General features: G+C 39.2%; 1 protein-coding gene across 6 annotated transcripts in view; it reads left to right on the top strand.

Moving 5' to 3' along the window:
• The window catches only part of LOC101484450 (serine/threonine-protein kinase PAK 3), a 49,664-nt gene that overhangs the window by 21,933 nt on the left and 9,166 nt on the right, over positions 1-18,565 (top strand). For 5 of the 6 annotated variants that reach the window (XR_013100543.1, XM_004563972.5, XM_004563971.4 and 2 more), the window contains exons 2-6: positions 11,735-11,928; positions 12,067-12,167; positions 14,518-14,671; positions 14,795-14,832; positions 17,682-17,744. Coding sequence is in view for 5 of the 6 variants with exons in the window: in XM_004563972.5 (XP_004564029.1) it covers positions 11,757-11,928; positions 12,067-12,167; positions 14,518-14,671; positions 14,795-14,832; positions 17,682-17,744 (528 nt within the window). In the remaining variant the exon portion in view is untranslated. The remainder of the gene's footprint in view (positions 1-11,734; positions 11,929-12,066; positions 12,168-14,517; positions 14,672-14,794; positions 14,833-17,681; positions 17,745-18,565) is intronic. The other variant, XM_004563973.5, reaches the window with a different exon arrangement.

Genomic DNA, 18,565 nt, shown 5'->3' with positions numbered 1-18,565 from the left:
TCATACCAATTTGTAAAATGTTTTAGACATCTTGAGTATTTTGCAGTTTATACATTTAAGAACATAACAAATCAAGATTTTTGTTTAAATCTGTCGTATTACTTTTACAGTAAAACATTTTCTCAGGTTGATCTGATATACTTCTATTAAGGATGAACATATTATACTGGGCATTTGAAGGTTTTCTTTTACTTTTATGGAAATCATCATCTTGGTTTTCTGAGAGCAGATGTAACCATAATTAGAAAAGGGGATGGAGTGCTAAGTTAGCAGCTAACCTTTACATGCTTGGTTAAATAACTGCATCTATAACCTTGACTGGACCTCACAGTAAGCCATAATATTTGTTTAATAATCATGTTTAAAATGCTGGATTAACAGATCCAGTTCACTGACTCAAATTAGTGGAGGTAAGACAGGTGCCCACATCAGTGTCCCCATTCAACCAATGTAGCCAAGCCCCAAATTTAAATCTTAACCTTCTGTCTGTTTTATTGTTGTTGGATTTTTTTGTATCAGGCCATTCCCGTAGTTTTGTCATTTTTAACAAAAGAAAGTATTAGGATTTGTTATTGAATTGCAGTGGGCTTCAAGTGGTTGCTGGATATACTGCACTTTTAGCACATGCTTAATCTTTCAGCCCTGGAGTGTACTACTAAGTGTGAAGTAATCACTCAGTTGAAGATCAAAAGACCTGGACTGGAACCTCTCAAAAGAGATGCTCTCCGCCCTTGTCCCATTCAACTCTGGAAAAATTTGTTCATGGAGAGAACATGATCTCACCTGGATGCCATCCAATTGCCAGCTGTACTGGGCAAGTTTGAGCTAAATGGTTCCTGTAGCCAGGTGAACTTTCTATTCTCGTACTACTAGCAGAATTGAGCTGAGGTTTTACTAGTAATTTTTCTCTAGCAGATTTATAAATTAGTCCGGAACACAGTTCTTCTATCAATATTCCTTCTTACTCCCACTGTAGATACATCAGACCAATAAGCAGAAGCATTTGAGTTTGATTTTTCTGTCAGTGTAAAGAAACTGATCCAAAGTTAACCGATGGATTTGGAGCAAACATTAAAAACAGTTGCCTATTGAAGCAGGATTTGCTTGCTTCGATGTAACCTCATGGTTAATCAATAACGATAAAGGTCTTAAATGTCGATTTTCAGTCATCAGAAACTCGTCTATTGCTAAGCTAAGTCTATTCTCTAAGTGAGGCTCATGCATCAAAGAAAAGCAGACTCTGACCACAACACAATTTTACCTGGAGGTGGGCTGTCAGGATGGGCTAAGAGAGGCTTTTTTGAATATGAGGAATGAGGAAGCTCATCCTGTTAGGGAAAGTATTGATCAGTTTGCTCTGTTATGTCATAAATGCCCATAAATAAACTACTAGTCATAGAAATGTGCTTTGAATACAGTTAGAATTTTCTGTCAGGAAGGAATTATCACATGTTAACAATGCTGCTTAGCTCATTTATACTGCTGGCAGTTCAGATCTGATAGAAATTTACCACCTGACAGGATAAACTGCTTCAATTAAAAAGTACTTCTGTTCCAGCTCATACAGAGAGAGCCACTCAAACTGTCATAACACACAGGGAACGGTAATTTTGTCAGCTCTGGCTGTTCACTAGTACTCGTAACTATAGTTTATTCAATTATTTTAGAAAGTGTCTTCTAACCTAATATTTTTTGCAATATTTACACAAAAAAAATCTACAGCCAATGAGAAAAGCAGCACTGCAGGTTTAAGACATGACATGGTGTGTGTGTGTGTGTGTGTGTGTGTGTGTGTGTGTGTGTGTGCATACACACACTTGAGGGAACAGCACTCGAGCAGGTTCGCCAGAACTAAATATTAAATGACAGAGTGAGCTCTCAAGCCTCCCCAGCAGGGGAATTTGGGAAAGGATGGTGCTCAGTAAAATGAGAGTCATGCTGGAGTGTAGACTGTGGGGGTAAAATGAGCCTGCAGTTTCTGCTTTGTTTTAAATATGAGGATCGGTGTACCCAAATCTGTCAGGAGAGTGTTGTTTAATTGAAAGTAAGTGAACCAAAGGGATAATATTTGGTAATACCACTGAATCCTTTGAATGCGAGGGAATAAATTGGCTACTGAAGAGAAAATAAGGCAGGTTATATCATCGTGCCTTTGCAATCTAATCAGTGTTGTGCTAATTGGAATGGGACAAGATCAATGTAAAACTTAACAGCCAAGCAAAAGGGTTCATTGCAGTAATCTAATTTAGCAGCATAGGTGAGAATATTGTGCAATATTTCTTCAGTGTACAAATATAAGCACCTCAAAACTGAGTGATTTTATCTTCTTAGTTTTTATCTAAATGGTTTAGCTACTGGAACGCTTAATTTATTCTTGTCATTTGCAAAAAGTCAGATATGTATGATACGCATACTGTCCAATTTACATTAATTTAATTAATAGTGATTTAATTTACACTGATTAGATACAGTTTCAGTTCAAAGTTGGGAATCCTTTGGAAATTTTTACATTTCTGCCTAAATGTGACACAAACCGTGAACATAACTTTCATATATCGGAAAAGTAGCAAAACAACCCAACTAAACTGTGGTGGGGCGTGGTCTGCGGTGCCGTGCAGGGAGGGCTCATGCACCTGCGCGGCATCCCCAATTACGCCCACCGACCTACATAATTGTGTTGTTGTGTGTTAGTTTTTTGTGGTGTGATTTGCAGCTGACAGCCGAGAGCCGCAGCTAGAATAAATAGAATGGCTCTAACACCGAATCTGTGGTCCTGCCGTGTCTCAGTCACGCCACATAAACAAATGAAATGCGAGTAGAAACGAAGCAAGTAAACGTCGACTGTTGACCGTTAGTTTGATGGTAAAAGTAGAATCAGGTGTTAGGGTGCTGCCTGTTTTTAAATTAAAACAAACATGTATCTAAGTCTGATCTTCAAAACAATCAAAGGAATAAATCATGGCATCAACAAGTGAGATTTATTGATTTTCATCAGTCTGAACAGGGTTACTTAATAAAACAAGACCAGTCACATTTCGTGTGACCTTGACATTGATCAGATTTTCACCAAAATTAATCAGCTCAAGCTGTTATTAATATCTGCCGTCACACAAAATTTGAACTTGATATCTTGAAAACTGTGGATGCTAAACTGCTAACAAACAGACAGAGAGACAAACATATTGCATGCTCCCTCCCTTCAGGGAGAGAAAAAACATTTGGAGCAAGGTTATTATAGTTAACTGAAAGCTAAAACTTGATGTGAAAAAAACATTTGAACTCACTAAAATAAAAATTAAAACTGCTTTCAAACTCAAGACCACTGTTACCCTCCACAGGAGTGGTTTAATTTAAGAAACCGTGGGTAATCTTTAAGCAACTAAAAGCCTCTCTCAAGTTAGCTAATGGTCATATTTGAGTCCACTATGATGAGAAGACTGGATTAAATGGTATATCTGACAGGGTTGCAAGGAGAAAACCCAGAACTTCACTAAAGGAACAGTGGTTTTCATCTTCTGTCTGTTAAAGATCACATGAGAAAGCCAGAAACATATTGGAAAGCCTTTGTCGACAGATGGGAACGAAAGGAAAACGTTGCATTTCCTGCAAAAGAACCTCAACCTTGGTGGTGTTAGTGACATGGGTTGGGTCTGATTTTACTGCATCTGGGTCAACGTGGTTTGGATTGTTCCTAAAGAGGAATACGTGAAATTCTTGTTCTTCTACCAATAGATATATTGTGAGAGGAACCTGAAGGGAAGAGTTCATGTCAGGAAAACCCCAAACATCCCAAATTTGAATGCGCCCGAGCATTAGAACAGGATACAGTTCCTGGAAGCCAAAGTGCAAGGCTGCATTTAGTTTAACTGCACAATAGGACATACAGTACTCGACATACTAAAGAGCTATTCTTTTTCTGTACATACATATGTATATAAGTAGCATTTCCCACAATTGATAAATGACCGGGTGTAATATTTTCATTTAATTTGTTTAATATTTATAATTTCTTTCCTATACATGTGGTTTTGTAGACTATGATCGGATGAAACAAGATCATACTCTGGCTCGTGTCTAATAATAGGTCAGTGATCAGAGATATTTCCAAACTGTGCTGTGCATTTTAAAAAAAGAAGAAGAAGGGAACAGAGAGCTCTATTACAAACACTGGATTGAAGTAAAACACCACGTTCTGTCTTAGAAAAGCTACTTGGATAGAAAAATATACTGTATGTGCATCAGCTGTGTTTCAGACCTCAGATCTCTGTGTTAATGGACATTTGAAGTGCTATTTCAAAGTGTATTTGAAAGCTGTTTCATTCATTTACTTTTTCCTTTGATATTGTGTAATCATGCTCTAGTTGGCATATTATGAGCGGGTATAAGCCTTTTTACTCACACGATTAAAAGATGTTCATAGCTTTCCCCCAAGGCGCGTGTATCCCCTAAAAATAGATGTTTTTTTTGTTTGTTCCAGTGAAACATGTGATTCTTTTTACCCTGGAAAAATAAACAAATGAAAGAAGTCTCACTCTTTGTGCAGGGAGGCATACTTTTGAATATGTTGTAAACCTGTCATCAGGCTCTTGATCAGGTATGGTTATTATATTATGGAACTTATATTAACTGTATTGGCATGACTATTAGAAGTGTGACAACATCTTTCTACATACAGCCAAACTTCCCCCACTGAAACATGAAACGAGGAATAAATTTGCACACCTCTGTCTCACCTGCCACCTGTTACAATAAAAGTGTGTGAGGCAGCTGTGACTTGTCCCTTTCATGAACCAGACGTTGGAGCTGTATGCAAAGCAGAGTTACAGAGTGTTGCAGTAGAAGCTTTAAACCAAAGAAGTGAAGCTTCATTTGACAAAAGTTGAAATGTCAGAATTTCTTTTGTGACTCGGGAATCAAGTCGCTGTCATGAGTTTTAGATGTGCTTTTGATGCTTTTACTTTTTCTTTTAAATGTTGAACAGTATTACATTAAATTGTAAAATTCACTTTACTAATGCAGAACAATAGAAAGTAAGAGCTGTAGTTTGAACATTTGCGAGCTTTAGAGGTGCTTGTGTGCGCATTTTGTTACTTTTAAGAGAGTGCACCCACTATCAATTCCAAGGTTTTACATATCACACATCATATATCCATTTTAATACAACCATGTCATTCTAAATTCAGTAAAAAGCCAAAATGCTGAAACGGTGTGTGCAAAAAATCAATAAATGGAACAAAAAAGAATATTTACCTTTACTGTTTCAGATGTCACCACTTATATTCTCTGTTTGATTTCACCAAACATGATACTGTGCTATATCCAAACATCTCGTGCCAGCTCTCAAGCACGGTGGTGAAGCAGTGATGATTTGAGCTTGTTTTGTAGCCACACGGTACCTTGGATGATCTGATATCCTCGTGTTGGTGTTGTTCCCAGACCATCATGAAAATGTTGTTCCAGGTTCAACATTGCAAGTGACCAATCACATTTTTGTGACGTTATTCTTTTGCGCGCCAAGCCATTCATGCATTTATGAAATTCCAATGTTGCAAGGACAATATCAATTCTGCTTACTGTTTATTAAAGGGTTACGGTTAGGGTCAGGGTCCGTTGATCGGCGGACAGAGGCGGTTTCACGCAGCTTTATTACAGTTTTTTGTTTTACGCCGGTTTTTCCCGAAGTCGCAAAAGTATGACGTCACAACATTCTGATTGGTCACTTGCAATGTTGATCCTGGAACAACATTTAGTATGATGATCTGGGAACAACACCAACACGAGGATATCAGATCAACCCGGTACCTTGCAGTCACTGAGTCCATGAACACTTTTTACCAAAGTATTCTAGAGCCTTACAGCTAAAACTTAGCTCGAGTTGAGTCATAACATAGGCCAGTGATCCCTCAAACACTAGCAACTGTACAAAATGATGGCTGAAAAGGAAAAGAATCAAAGTGGACCGGTCAAAATCTAAACCTCAACCTGATTGAAATGCTCCCTTAATAGAGCTATGTATAAGCACGTGCCTGTAAACCTTAATGAACAAACTCCCTTTTTTTCAAAGACTGGTTCTACAAGCAAGCTTTAGAAGAGTGTGCTTACACACATCATTTCAAGTTGCGTTTACCTTATTTTAAGACCTGGTTAGGATGGGATCATTTGTTAGGTCCTGATATGTAAAACCTTCGAACTGACAGATGCCGTACTGTGTTTTTACCATGACTGTAGCTGTGTGCCTTTGCTTCCTGTGCTTATGTTGAGATAAACAATCTGCTGACTGCATTATCACATGTCCCTGTTCAGACATAGGAGTGGCACCAAGCTTCTCATCTGTCTGCAACAAACTGTCAGAAAGTGTTAATGTGGATGACAATCCAAGAACTGCCAAAAATAGGTTTTTAACTGTCAGTGTCAGTGCCTGAAGAAATAAGGATTTTCTGACTTACCTATTTACTGAAATATTGTACACCAAGTTTCAAAGCATAGTCACAGCCTTGTATTGATAAATGAAAACAGCCATTAATTTAGTTTGACCACGAGTCCTCTTTAACAGACATGAATGTCAGACATCGCTTCCCCTGCCCCCCAGTTGAAATGCAAGGGGATGACATATGGAAGCGGGCTACATGACTGCGGGTTTTCTTCTGATCTTGAGGGTCCAGCCACGGGGGAGACGGGCATTTGTGTAGTTACATGTTGACAGCTGTTATTGTGTGACACTGTGTGCGTCTGTAAAGTGAAATTTATCTGACCCTGTGTTTATAAAATGCAGAGTAAAAGTTCTGTACAGATGGAGCAAATAACAATGATGATGTGCAGCTTCGAAGTATCCCTCCTTCCTCCTTATCTTTTGACCGTCCTCAAGCTGTGTATCCCATCCCAAGTAATCAGCATCCTTCATAGAAGGACAGCCGAAGCCAAGTCAACCAGAGAGCGTGTCCTAATCAGGGGCATGGAGAGCTGAGCTTATGGAGCCCTCCCCCCACTGTGGGGCCATTACTGGGCTGCCATGGGCTCAAGATTAGAGCCTCTTCCTGTGGTTAGCCATTCAAATTCAGCATTAATGTTTGAAAGAGCAAGGAAAATGCCTACTCTTCATGGATATATCAATATTTTATAGAAGAGAAATGTGAAAACATCTCCAGTAATGTCTGTGCTGGTTTAGTGTTTTATCTTATTTCTTTTTAGGAGGCTTGCACATTTGTATATCGCTGTCAAAATGTCACATTTTTCTAAAGCAAGTCAAAAAGGATGATGCTGGGGGTGTAACTTCTGTCAAATTAACATGTCATGGATCATTGTTACAGCTGCAGTTCTCCTCTTCTGCATTTTGACTCAATTAAAAGTGAAACGATGGAAATCTGTCTTACAATCCTTTTTTCCCCGTTGCTGGTGTAGTCCAGCCTCGTACCAGTAAATTCAGTATCGGTAAAAGTCATTTGTACACTTGATGTATAAGAGACTGGGCTGTGTGTGTTTCAGAAATAGTAGCTGCTTGTTTCAGGGACAGTGTACTTACTGACTGCTTGCCTGCCTGTCAGTCTGCACAGTAAATAGGTCAGTGTTTTATGTGAGCGAAGAATCGGTAATGTCTGGGCCTTCATGAATCTGCCATCTTTAGCCGTTCAGCAGAACTGCCGGCAGGAAGGTGATAAGCTAAACAGCCATACAGCATTAGAGACCACATTTAGATTTGTAATATCTAACTGTGATGCTGCTGCTGCTGTTTTTGTTTGTTGTGCTCACTCACGACTGCCTGTCATTAAAATAAACAGAAGCATCCCGAAGAGGGTTTTGGGGATTTTTTTTTTTAGCCATCATTCAGCCACGTTGCTTTCTGAGGACAGTTCTTTCCTAACGTTATCATATTTATGAGCACTTCAATGTTTTTATATAAGTGGTGTGTGCTCTCGAGGAGGACACGAGTATTGATGAAGCAAAGGAGCCCTTTCAGCCTGCCACTGTGAATTGCATAAGCGGATGGATGAGTTGTTGGGTAGAAGTCCATGTAACTGTATGTATTGTGAGCCCAATGCATCACGCATGCGTCATGGCTCCTTACTCCTCTGTTTAATAACAGAATGGCTATTAGAAGCCAACAGTTTTACAAATCCATGTCTGAAAAGGGGGAACAACTAACCCGACTAAACCTCAAGAACTCATTAGTTTTATGTTTGAAAAGTTCAAACTCTCCTGTCGTTGTTTGATGTTGTAACCACCGATTCTTCCCTCCATGTTTTCAGACCAGATATTGACTCGACAGATTAGAGCCCCATCGCTGTTGGCAGGTCTCGCTTGTTTAATGCGCACGTTACTGAATCCACTTCTGTGCGTGACAGTAAAAGCAGTGTGACTTCTATCGAAGCAAAACTGATAGCAAAAAAAAAATGATGTTAACGGATTAACAGAGGCTTTAGTCGCAGCTGTGTGAGTCTTAACAGGACAGGGATGTTTGTGTTTTTGCAATGATCCATAGACAAGGTAGACAGACAGCTTGGATGCCACTTTGTGACACTAAATCACTTATAGTGCTGCACTTTTTCACCGATTATAAAAAATTATACCCCGTGAACTCTCTTAATAGGATCGATGACAGACAGTCAGCCGGTCTGGTTATGGATCATTTAGAAACGATCAGTAACTGTGATTGAGAAGCAAAGAAAAGGATATGAGGAGGAAAAAATCAAAAGCTTAAATAAAAGTTTAGATGTCAAGTTCAACAGTATTTCCACACTCGCTGTAAGCCTGGTGCCACAGTATTAAGCCATAAAGCTTAATAATCCCTGCGATCCTTCAGCTAAATTTGGCTGATTGTGTCAGATTGCATATAAAGGTTACCAAACCTTGTCTTCCTTATTGCCTGGACAGCCGTGCTGTATACACGCCCTGTTTCTTTAATGTGTCCACATTGTGAATTTCCTCTGTAAATAGCAGAGTTTTGTTGGGTTTTGTTGTCAGTGACACGCCCAAACTCCAACCTAAGCAAACCTGTTTTTTGTTGTCGTCTGGAGTCTCGCATGGAAAGCGCCAGCATAGTGCTCCCCCACCAGCAATATATCTCATAAGATCTTTGAAATGCGGTATTAAAATAATAGCAACGACATAGTGGCGTTTTAAAATCATAGTATGTCTCTGGAGCTGACTGGTTATTCAAAAATAGTCGGTGCCTTCTAGCTAAGCCAGATCAAAATCTAATTTCAGTTAACCGTGCTGTCAGGAGTGAGTCACTTTTTTTTTTTTTTTTTAACAGATCATTCTTGGGAAAGGGTGATTTAAAGGTTTCTCAGGGATTCAACTGATGTAACCTCTGTTAAAGGAAGATGCTGCAATATTATTTTTATCCCTATCTTCCAGTGGTGGAACGCTTCTTGTTTTCAGTTCTTGTTCATGTTCATGTTTTACATTTCAACTCTACATTCATCTACAGCGAGCTGGGCTGCTATTGAATGCCAGCAGTGTGCATGGGCTGATATTCGCCAAATAATTTCCGGCAGTCGTTGTTGAATAGTTAATCTAATTGAAAAGATCGCAGTGCGAGCTATCACGTCACTAGCAGAGGAGAATACCAAATGCTGTCTAATTAATTAGACATAAAGATTATGTTGGCAGCTTTTATCTCAGATCCATGTTTAATCTCCAAGCTTTTATTTAATGTAATATAAACTTTCACATATTTTGTAGTTTGTTTCTTACGAGTCATAAACTCAATTCCTTACACATTAAAGCATATTGGTAATGTTATGCAACGGAAGAACATGTTTAATGTTTAAATGGAATAATGAAATCTGTTTACTGAATCCGTTGGATGTTTACATTCAATCAGCAGTTAACAGGGAAACAGTTAATGATGATGTTGTTTTTGTGGGTTTTTTGTTCTTAATCTGACATGTTTCTGAGGTAGTTACTGCACAGTTAAATAAACAAACAATGAGCATGTTTTGAGAAGCCTTGATTTGTGGTTCTGGTGTCCTGCCCAAACAGGTTTATGATGAAATGACACATTACTGACAAATCCCTTTCACAACAAGACAAGAATTTGAGGCAGCAGATGGAGATAGCCAGAGGTATTGTGTAATAACGCTGGTAACTGTCAAAATCTGATGAAACGGTGGCTTCTTATCATGTCGCATCGTTCCACTAATCAAGTTCTTTTATTCCAAACCAGTTCTTTTGGGACGTTAGGGAAGAGTGCAGCGTGATCTATCAAACTGTGCCTAGTGGAGGAGGAGATGGTTAAGTACAATTGTAAAGGCCACCACGAAGGCACGTGTGTGATTCGTCAAAGGCAAGGCTTGCTGTGTAAAAGCTTGAGAGCGTGTCTTTGTTCGCTTATGTAGGTCTCAACCAAGGGGGCGGCCCACATGGATGGCCCGCTTTCTGGGATGCCTGTGCTGCACATCACATGATGGGCTTGGCCTCAGGGTGCGGCACTCAAGGAGTCTAAGATGTGTAGATGCAATGGGTAGATGGAAGATTAGAGCATGAGTGATGGAAATATTTACTCTTGCCAGATTCTCTGAGAATCAGTTCTTGGTTGTTGAGTCAACCTTTAAATCTAAATTAGATTTAAATCTGCCGTGCAAAATATCAGCCGTGTCCACATAGGAAGAATTAAGTGTACTAGTACTGTTACTTATATTTAACCAGGAAGTACTCCTGAAATCAAATCTCTTTTACAAGGGAGAAAATCAGAAACATAATCAGAATCCTTAAGGAAATTATATGGTTACAGTTGCTCCAAGACAATAAGGACAGTAACAGACTGAACTAAATGAAATAATACAATAGATTACAAAGCTACAAAATATAAGAAATAGCTGTAATATATAGAAATAGAACTTTTAAATATCAAGAAACATTGTGACTCCTTAAACCCTCAAGAAATTAATCAATTAGTTTTAATAATTATTACCTTATCCATCACTTGAAGGGCTGATGGTTTGGTCCCGCAATCACTCCACATACCGAAGTTTTGCTTACCAAGACACTGAAACTCCTGATGGCTGTTGGACTTCTTGCATGGCAGCTTAGCTGTTACTATAACACTATAGCACTGTAAAGTGCTTTAAGTACCACTGAGGTAGAAAAATGTAAGTGCACACCATTTGCATGAACATATTAATATAAAATACCACTGTGGATTTTTTTTTTTACTGTGGCTTTTCTACTGTAAAACTGCCCCTTAAACTCCATGGCTTGCTCCTGACCTTAATAAAGATCAATCAGGCATAGCTTCTTCATGAAGTCATGCGCAGCCACAATCCTGGCAGATCAGCTGATCTCACTGCCAGTCCATATTAGATGGGGTGTGAGCCGATGGCCTACACGACCTACAATTTTAGCCTGTCCACGGGTGCTGTGCATCAGCAAACCGCTTTGCAACCCACCAGCTCCTTCTTTTCATGTTGTATCTGACTTACTCATTGTCATTACTCATTGGTGTTACTGATACCTGCTCCCTTTTACACAGCAGGTCTTGGTGAACCAGAACACCTAATATGTACTACAAATGGAAATAATGCTTTTGTGTATAAAAAATGGTATTCCTCAGTTTAGCAAACTTAACATTGTTGTGTATTATGCATAGGGCTAAGTGCAAGTGAAATTCAAAGCTAAGATCAGTGCAGAGGGTTTTTGTAGCTTTCATCACCTGCTGCTGTTTGAGTTCTTACTGATCTATACATAGACTTTTTCACACTGAGCTCCTACACCTCTCTCCTTCTCTCTTTCCCAGGGCATTGTGAGTGCTACTAAAGATGTCTGATAGTGTTGATATTGAAGAGAAACCACCAGCCCCCCCCTTGAGAATGAACAGTAGTTCCCGAGACTCTTCATCAGTGAATCACGCATCCAAACCGCTTCCAATGGCTCCTGAAGAGAAAAACAAGAAGGTCCGCCTGCGTTCCATCTTCCCCGGGGGAGACAAGAGTGAGTATCCTTCTCAACATGTCGCCTTCAGGCTCAGCAGCACATTGGATCACATGGTTTACTTGTTTCCTGTGTGTAAAGAAAAAAAATAGATGTTATAAATGAGCTTGTAAGCAGATTTTTGTCAATTTCCTTTAGCAAACAAGAAGAAAGAGAAGGAACGTCCTGAGATATCCCTACCCTCAGACTTCGAACACACCATTCATGTTGGCTTTGATGCTGTAACAGGAGAATTCACAGTGAGTATCGCTTTCACCCGATGATCAGGCATATAAATGAGGACAGATGTGCTTCTAAAATTCACCTCTCATTTGAAAGCAAACTTACAGGCACACATTTCAAAATTCACATTTCTCTAAATTGATAGAGTCAGCTAGTAATTAAATTTCCTCCACATAGGTTTGGTAATACAAGTGACCCGAATGACAATCACTCGAACCTATCAAGTGAAACCTGCACTTGATTCCTTCAGTGTTTCCTGGTAAATTACATTTTAGGTCCAGGTAATGCCAAAGACAATAGACTGTCTTTGGCATTACCTAGTTTGTGATTCAGTAGAGCAGTTCCAGCACAGATTTTTAAATGCAAAGGTAATTATTCTAATTATTTAAAGCTTTACAGATGTATGAATACAATTTACTACTCTGTGGTGAATTTTGAACAGTAAAAACTACAGTCTTGGGTAAAACTAAGTTCACCACATTATTCAATAACTCGGGGAACCACCTGTAATAGCAATAATGTGAAGTAATTGTATGTCTCTCACATCATTGTGGGGGAATTTTGGCCCACTCTCCTTTATGTTCCTTCATTTTACTGAAGTTTGCGAGCATTTAATTAAACGCAGCTCTATTAAGGTTCTGCAAAAGCATTTTATTCAGGTTGAAGTCTAGACTTTGACTTGGCCACTGCGACACCTTTTTTATTTTTTTATTTTTCAGCCATTCTCTTGTAGATTCATTGCTGTGCTTGGGATCATTGTCCTGTGCCATGACCCAGTTTCTGTCAGACAGCCTCACATTTGACTCTAGAATATTTTTTGCTATACCAGAGAAGTTTTTAGTCGAATTAATGACTACAAAACAAGCCCCAAATGTGGTGCTGTGCATTATGGCCAGGCATCTCCACGTTGGTTTCCCTTGTCCAAAGGACATTGTTCCCAAAGTCTTGTACTTTGTAAACCTAAACTATCCCGCCGTGTTCTTATTAAAGAGAAAAGGATTTCTCCTGGCAACCTTTCCAAACAAGCCATACTTGTTCAGTCTTTTTCTGATTGTACTGTCATAAACTTTAACATTTAACATGCTGAGGCCTGTAGAGTCTAAGATCTAGCTCTTAATTTTTTGTATGGTCTGACCTTGGGATGAATTTGCCAAATTGTGGGGCTGTGTTAACACACATTTGAATGCTCCAGACCAGCAAACTGCTAAAACTTGTGTTTTTTTATAGATGTGCTCACACTGGCTGATAACCAGCTCATCAAGTGCACTTTATTAGCAGCACCTGGCTGCATAACAGTTCTTTTGGAAGCAGTAAGGGTGTACTTATTTTTTCACAGGACCATGCGGACTCCTGTGTGTACAACAGTTGTTTTTATTGCACTCTTTGCATTTGGTTAGCATCCTTGGTGAGATTCTCGTTAATGGGAAAAGTATTAAAAAGATGCAGTAAACGATAAAAACAACATATTAACATATTCGTACACCCACTCACTCATAATAACAGAGATACATATATTGAACCTAGACTAGTTTGACAGTGCTGGGAATAAACTACTAATGCAAAATCTAGTCTAGTCTGTCCTATACTAAAAAATAATTGTAGGAAGTTTGCGTCTTATCATCACAACCCTATAAAAACGTCCTTACACTAAGGATTACATATTCGGGACTATTTGACTACCAAATGTGCAGCACAGGACCAGTAACAAATAGTTCCTTGTTCATTTAAAAGCTATGTGCCTGTGACACACAGAGCTCTTTTAAGAGTTTTGAAGCAGCCACTTTTACTTGTTTCAGGGTTTTCAGGGAGAATAAAGTACATCGCTCTCGATTTTTCCCTTGATCTCCCTCCAAGTATGATTTCTTTTTTTTAACCTCCATTGCCAGCCTTTTTTCCTCCAGCAGCTGATTTGCTTTTAATAGTAAAAATGTGCATGAGTTTACAAAGCTGGCATGAAAGAAAGCCATTGTTGACGGATATTCACTTCCCATTAAAGATAAAAAAGAATTGTCTCAAAAGATTATTTTATGCTCCGAGTAAAGAAAGCAATAATGCTTTTATACTAACCAATTAAATACAAGGATAAAGCTAGCGGCTTTCTTTTAAAATTCATTTCTTATAAAAAGCTAATCAATTTTTGTTGTTGACTGGCAATATAAAGAATATTTATTTACATGGAATATTAAGGATCTTTTTATTTAATCGATGTGTTTCAAATTGTTGATCACTGAGCTTTAGTGATCAAATATACCATGACGTTAAAAAATGTGAGAAAAGCCTACATAAACATTTTGTGTTTCTCTCAGACACAGATTGATCCTTTTGTCTCGAGATGCTTTAACCTGTGGCCTCTGTCTCTTTGTAAAGGGCATCCCAGAGCAGTGGGCACGGCTCTTACAGACCTCGAACATCACCAAGCTGGAGCAGAAGAAGAACCCGCAGGCCGTGTTGGACGTCTTGAAGTTTTATGACTCCAAAGAGACCGTCAACAACCAGAAGTACATGAGCTTCACTTCAGGAGGTAATCTCACCTAAATACTCATGGAAAATGTCAGTTAGCAATATAAAAGGCTAAAAGATCTGCATCTAATACAAAAGATTTTCAGTATGTTGTTTTAAAAAAAATGTCTTCTTTTCATTTCAGACAAGTCAGCACATGGGTACATAGCAGCAAACACTCTGGTGAGTTCTTGTAAACCTTCTTTGGTCACTGTTTGTGGTTTTCTATGACTAAATAATTTATTTAGAAATCATAATCTAACAGAGTTTATGCCAGTTGCTCTCTTCATATCCCTGGACTTATTACGATGGTATATCAAATCTCTGACCCATAGCCAGAGCCACGATCTCTGCAACATTTTATTGCTTTCAAAAATGTCTGATTAATGGATGCAGGCAAATAAATTCTTATAACTTATCAGGTAAGTTGCAATATTAGGTGGTTTATTTCTTTGTCCTGATGCTCAGAGTATTAATGTGCCTCTCCACCTACACCCCAGTAAATCTTCATCACTTCACCCTCGCTGTCTCTTTCTGGGATTTTCTAGAATAGACCGTGTTACTTTAAGGCACGTTCTCTTCACACAGCCTTCTCGCTCTAATGGACAGAGTGTGCGTGTTCCCCTCTGGAGGCTTACTGCCATCACTATGTGGCATAATTCCCTGATTTTTGCGTACATGACAAACACTCTTGCAGCTCCCGCATAGAAACGATGGCTGCTGCGAGAGCCACCACTGAGCTTTGTTTATTTTTCCAATCGACTTAACCAGATTTTGAAATAGACGGAGCTTCAACTGCATCTAGAAGGACTCCCGCTGTGCTGACCTCATTCCTGACTTTGACCAGAGTAATCTATGCTTTCTGCACGCTGGGTGAAGAAGTGGAATCCGAGTCTGTTTAGTAGGATTTGCTGCCCCGGGCAAACTACGCTGGGATCTCTTAATGCAAAGCTATTGCTTGATACAGCTGTATGCCTGTGAAGGGCAAATGGGTGTGGCAGTCCATCTAAAAGATTGTGTGAGTGAGCACAGTAAGGCTATTCTAAAGCATCTCAATCTTGGACCGTCACAGTGCTCAACAGCATGCAGAGGTGACTCAGCTATCGGTCATAGTGCCAATTTTAAGTCTTAAGGAAACAGAATTACAGGAACGTTGCCAAAAACTCCTCTATTGAAGAAAGTCCTCATCAGCTACAGTACCTCATATTATTTCAACATCACTTTATGCAGAAAAATATGTGAAAACTAATGTTTTGTTTGCTGTAAGCAGCTCTGTCTACAGCCAGAAGCGACCATGTTTAAATGGGTGCACTGCACAGATACAGATGCCTCTAATTACTGTGAAGTAATCTCTAATAAAATGACTAACTGCACATTGCTACAACAGCCTTTGTCTCCATCTAACTGTCAGTCAAAGCAGCTGCACTCCTAACTTTGGGCGTAAACAAAAATCCAGCTTCTTTTTTTGTACCAGGTTGTAAACATAATTATTTCTGCTGTAATGTTGAGCATTTTAATGTGGAAGTGTGCAGCAATTTACTTTGCAGCCTCAAGTGGTGATTAGAGAAACTGCAGCTTTTGCTATGTTGGTTTCATATTTTAGCACGTAGAGGTTGCTACCCATAATAATAATAATAATAAAATAAAAGAAAAACCCTATTCAATGTCTATATCTAAGATTTTCATTTGAGCTCTTTGAACTTCAGTTTGAGCCCGCGGTGTCTGCCTGACCTTGACTTTCGCTCAGCATACATATATAGCTGCATATTTTGGCAGTACAGACATCGTGCTGCATCCAAATCCAAGATTTGGTCAGGCAGAAATTCACGAGGAATTTAAAGTGCCAAACGTTATCCCCAGAGTCCTCCTTTATGAGACATTAGATACACCCCAGAGATTATTTTGGCAGCAATGATTACTTTGTGCTTTTTTTTAATTGTTAATAGAAATTACATTAGTGAAATGAAACAGTCAAAATAATTTGACACATTCTCAGGAGACATTGCCTGTCCTCAGTTTTCTTGGCTCTTAATTGTTGCTTTAAGTGATTCATGTTTGGGTTTTCCTTCTTTATTGGAGCTTTTTAGGAATCTCTCCCAGTTAGCCAACCGTTGAGTCATATGGTATAAGGCCACTTCACCTTAGCTTCCTTTTATTACGAGTTTGTCAACAAATACCTGTCGCTAAACCGCTGTTCGTGTTACTACATTCATAACAGGAGTGTGGGTTATATCTCACATTGCACTGGCTGTTTTCATCACTTGTGTATTGATGTTGTTACTGTAACGTCTGATACTTTGAAATCCAGCATGGTTGGTGCATGGGTCTTTTTTTTTTTTTTTTTTTTAAATGAGAAGAATAATATTTCATGCAGTTTGGTTGTGCTCACACAAAACGTGCATTCTGTGGATGGTTAATTGAGAGAAGAGTTTCCCAGAGGCTTTGATTTTTATCAGCAGCGAGTAGTGATTATGCTCGAGTATCTACAACAGTTACAAACTCCATCGACATTCCTGGCTGCCAGCTAGTGCAACATGACTGCGAAAAGTACTAGTCGTTTACTTAAACACAGTACTCTCGGGTTTCAAAGTAAATATAGTGGAAAGACATATTTTTGACACATCACTCTGCCTTGTGTGTGTGCGTGTGCTTGACTAGACTGGGTGTCATTCAGCTGCGATCTCATTTTAGTTGAAAAGGTTGGTTCATCACAGAATCAGACATTAGGCGCATACATGCATCTGCTCAGGATAATGTTATTGTCAGTACTGTAGTGTCCAAATATGATGGTTATATAACATAAAAAATAATAATAAAAAGACAAAGATTGTTCAGGACTTCAGTGCCATGGACAGGTCTCAGGTGACGTAGTATATCTCTATCATGTCCTTTCCTCTTGCTGGCTGTGGGATATAATGCACGGACATGACGTCCACCTCTGCCCCCTCCACCCTCTCCTAAAGTTCACATAGTCTTACACATGTGTGGGTTTGTTTTGAGTAAATCCTCCCATTTTCAACCTTCACATTCAGAACCGGCTGCTGTCATCTGGGCCTCCTGTCAGCCTTAGAACCTGCAGCGCATTATTTGACAAGGTAACTCCTCCATATTACTATCCACATGACTTATCTCTGCATTGGCCTTGAAGCTAAATTCAACTATTTGACCTCCTACTACTGACTATGCCATCTGGCTAATGCAAAATGCACACAATATTTCATTATGAAAGCATCATCACTCTCTGCACTGAGATTTCACGGGGGATTGATTGGATCTTTTTGTTTTTGATGTTCCAGATATATTTGTCATCTACCACAAAGAGCATCTGTTAATTCTTTTTTGACTGGATCGTGTAGCAGAGCAGTGGCGCATGCCACAGAGGGTTGTGATGACTGTCAAACTGCATGTATGAGCTCATACTCCTGAAAATTTAATCCAGTAATTTGCCTGTAACTTCATCACCATTGTAGACATTACCGCATGGCTCCCTTGCTGGCTAACTGCTTACAATTAGACAGACAGCCTTTCCTGTACTGCAGTCTTGGCCCAGCCCACTTTGGAGCAGGTCAGAGGCCCAGTATGTCTGAACGAAGGACTGAGACTTTTCCCTCAGCCAGACCCTTTCCCTTTAATCACTAGAACTAAGCTGCACTGCTTCATTTATGCATGACAAGACTTGAAATAGATGAAGTGTTTCCATTCCATAAGAGGAAGATGATCCAAGGCAAGTAGAGTTTTGGATTAGAGGGGGAAAAGGCTGAGCATTAGACATAATAAATATGTCTGGGGCTTATTAATCACACTTGTTAAAAGGTAACTCCCACATCAACGGTATGTCTGCAGCTCACCACCATGCTGCACACTGCTGCAGTATGCTATCTCTTACAGTCAAATATTTAACAGTTTGTTACTTAAA

This window comes from Maylandia zebra, linkage group LG10 (assembly GCF_041146795.1).
Source record: "Maylandia zebra isolate NMK-2024a linkage group LG10, Mzebra_GT3a, whole genome shotgun sequence".
Lineage (NCBI taxonomy): Eukaryota > Metazoa > Chordata > Actinopteri > Cichliformes > Cichlidae > Maylandia > Maylandia zebra.
Note: the sequence above shows the minus strand (reverse complement) of the source record. Positions and strands in the feature narration are given on the sequence as shown.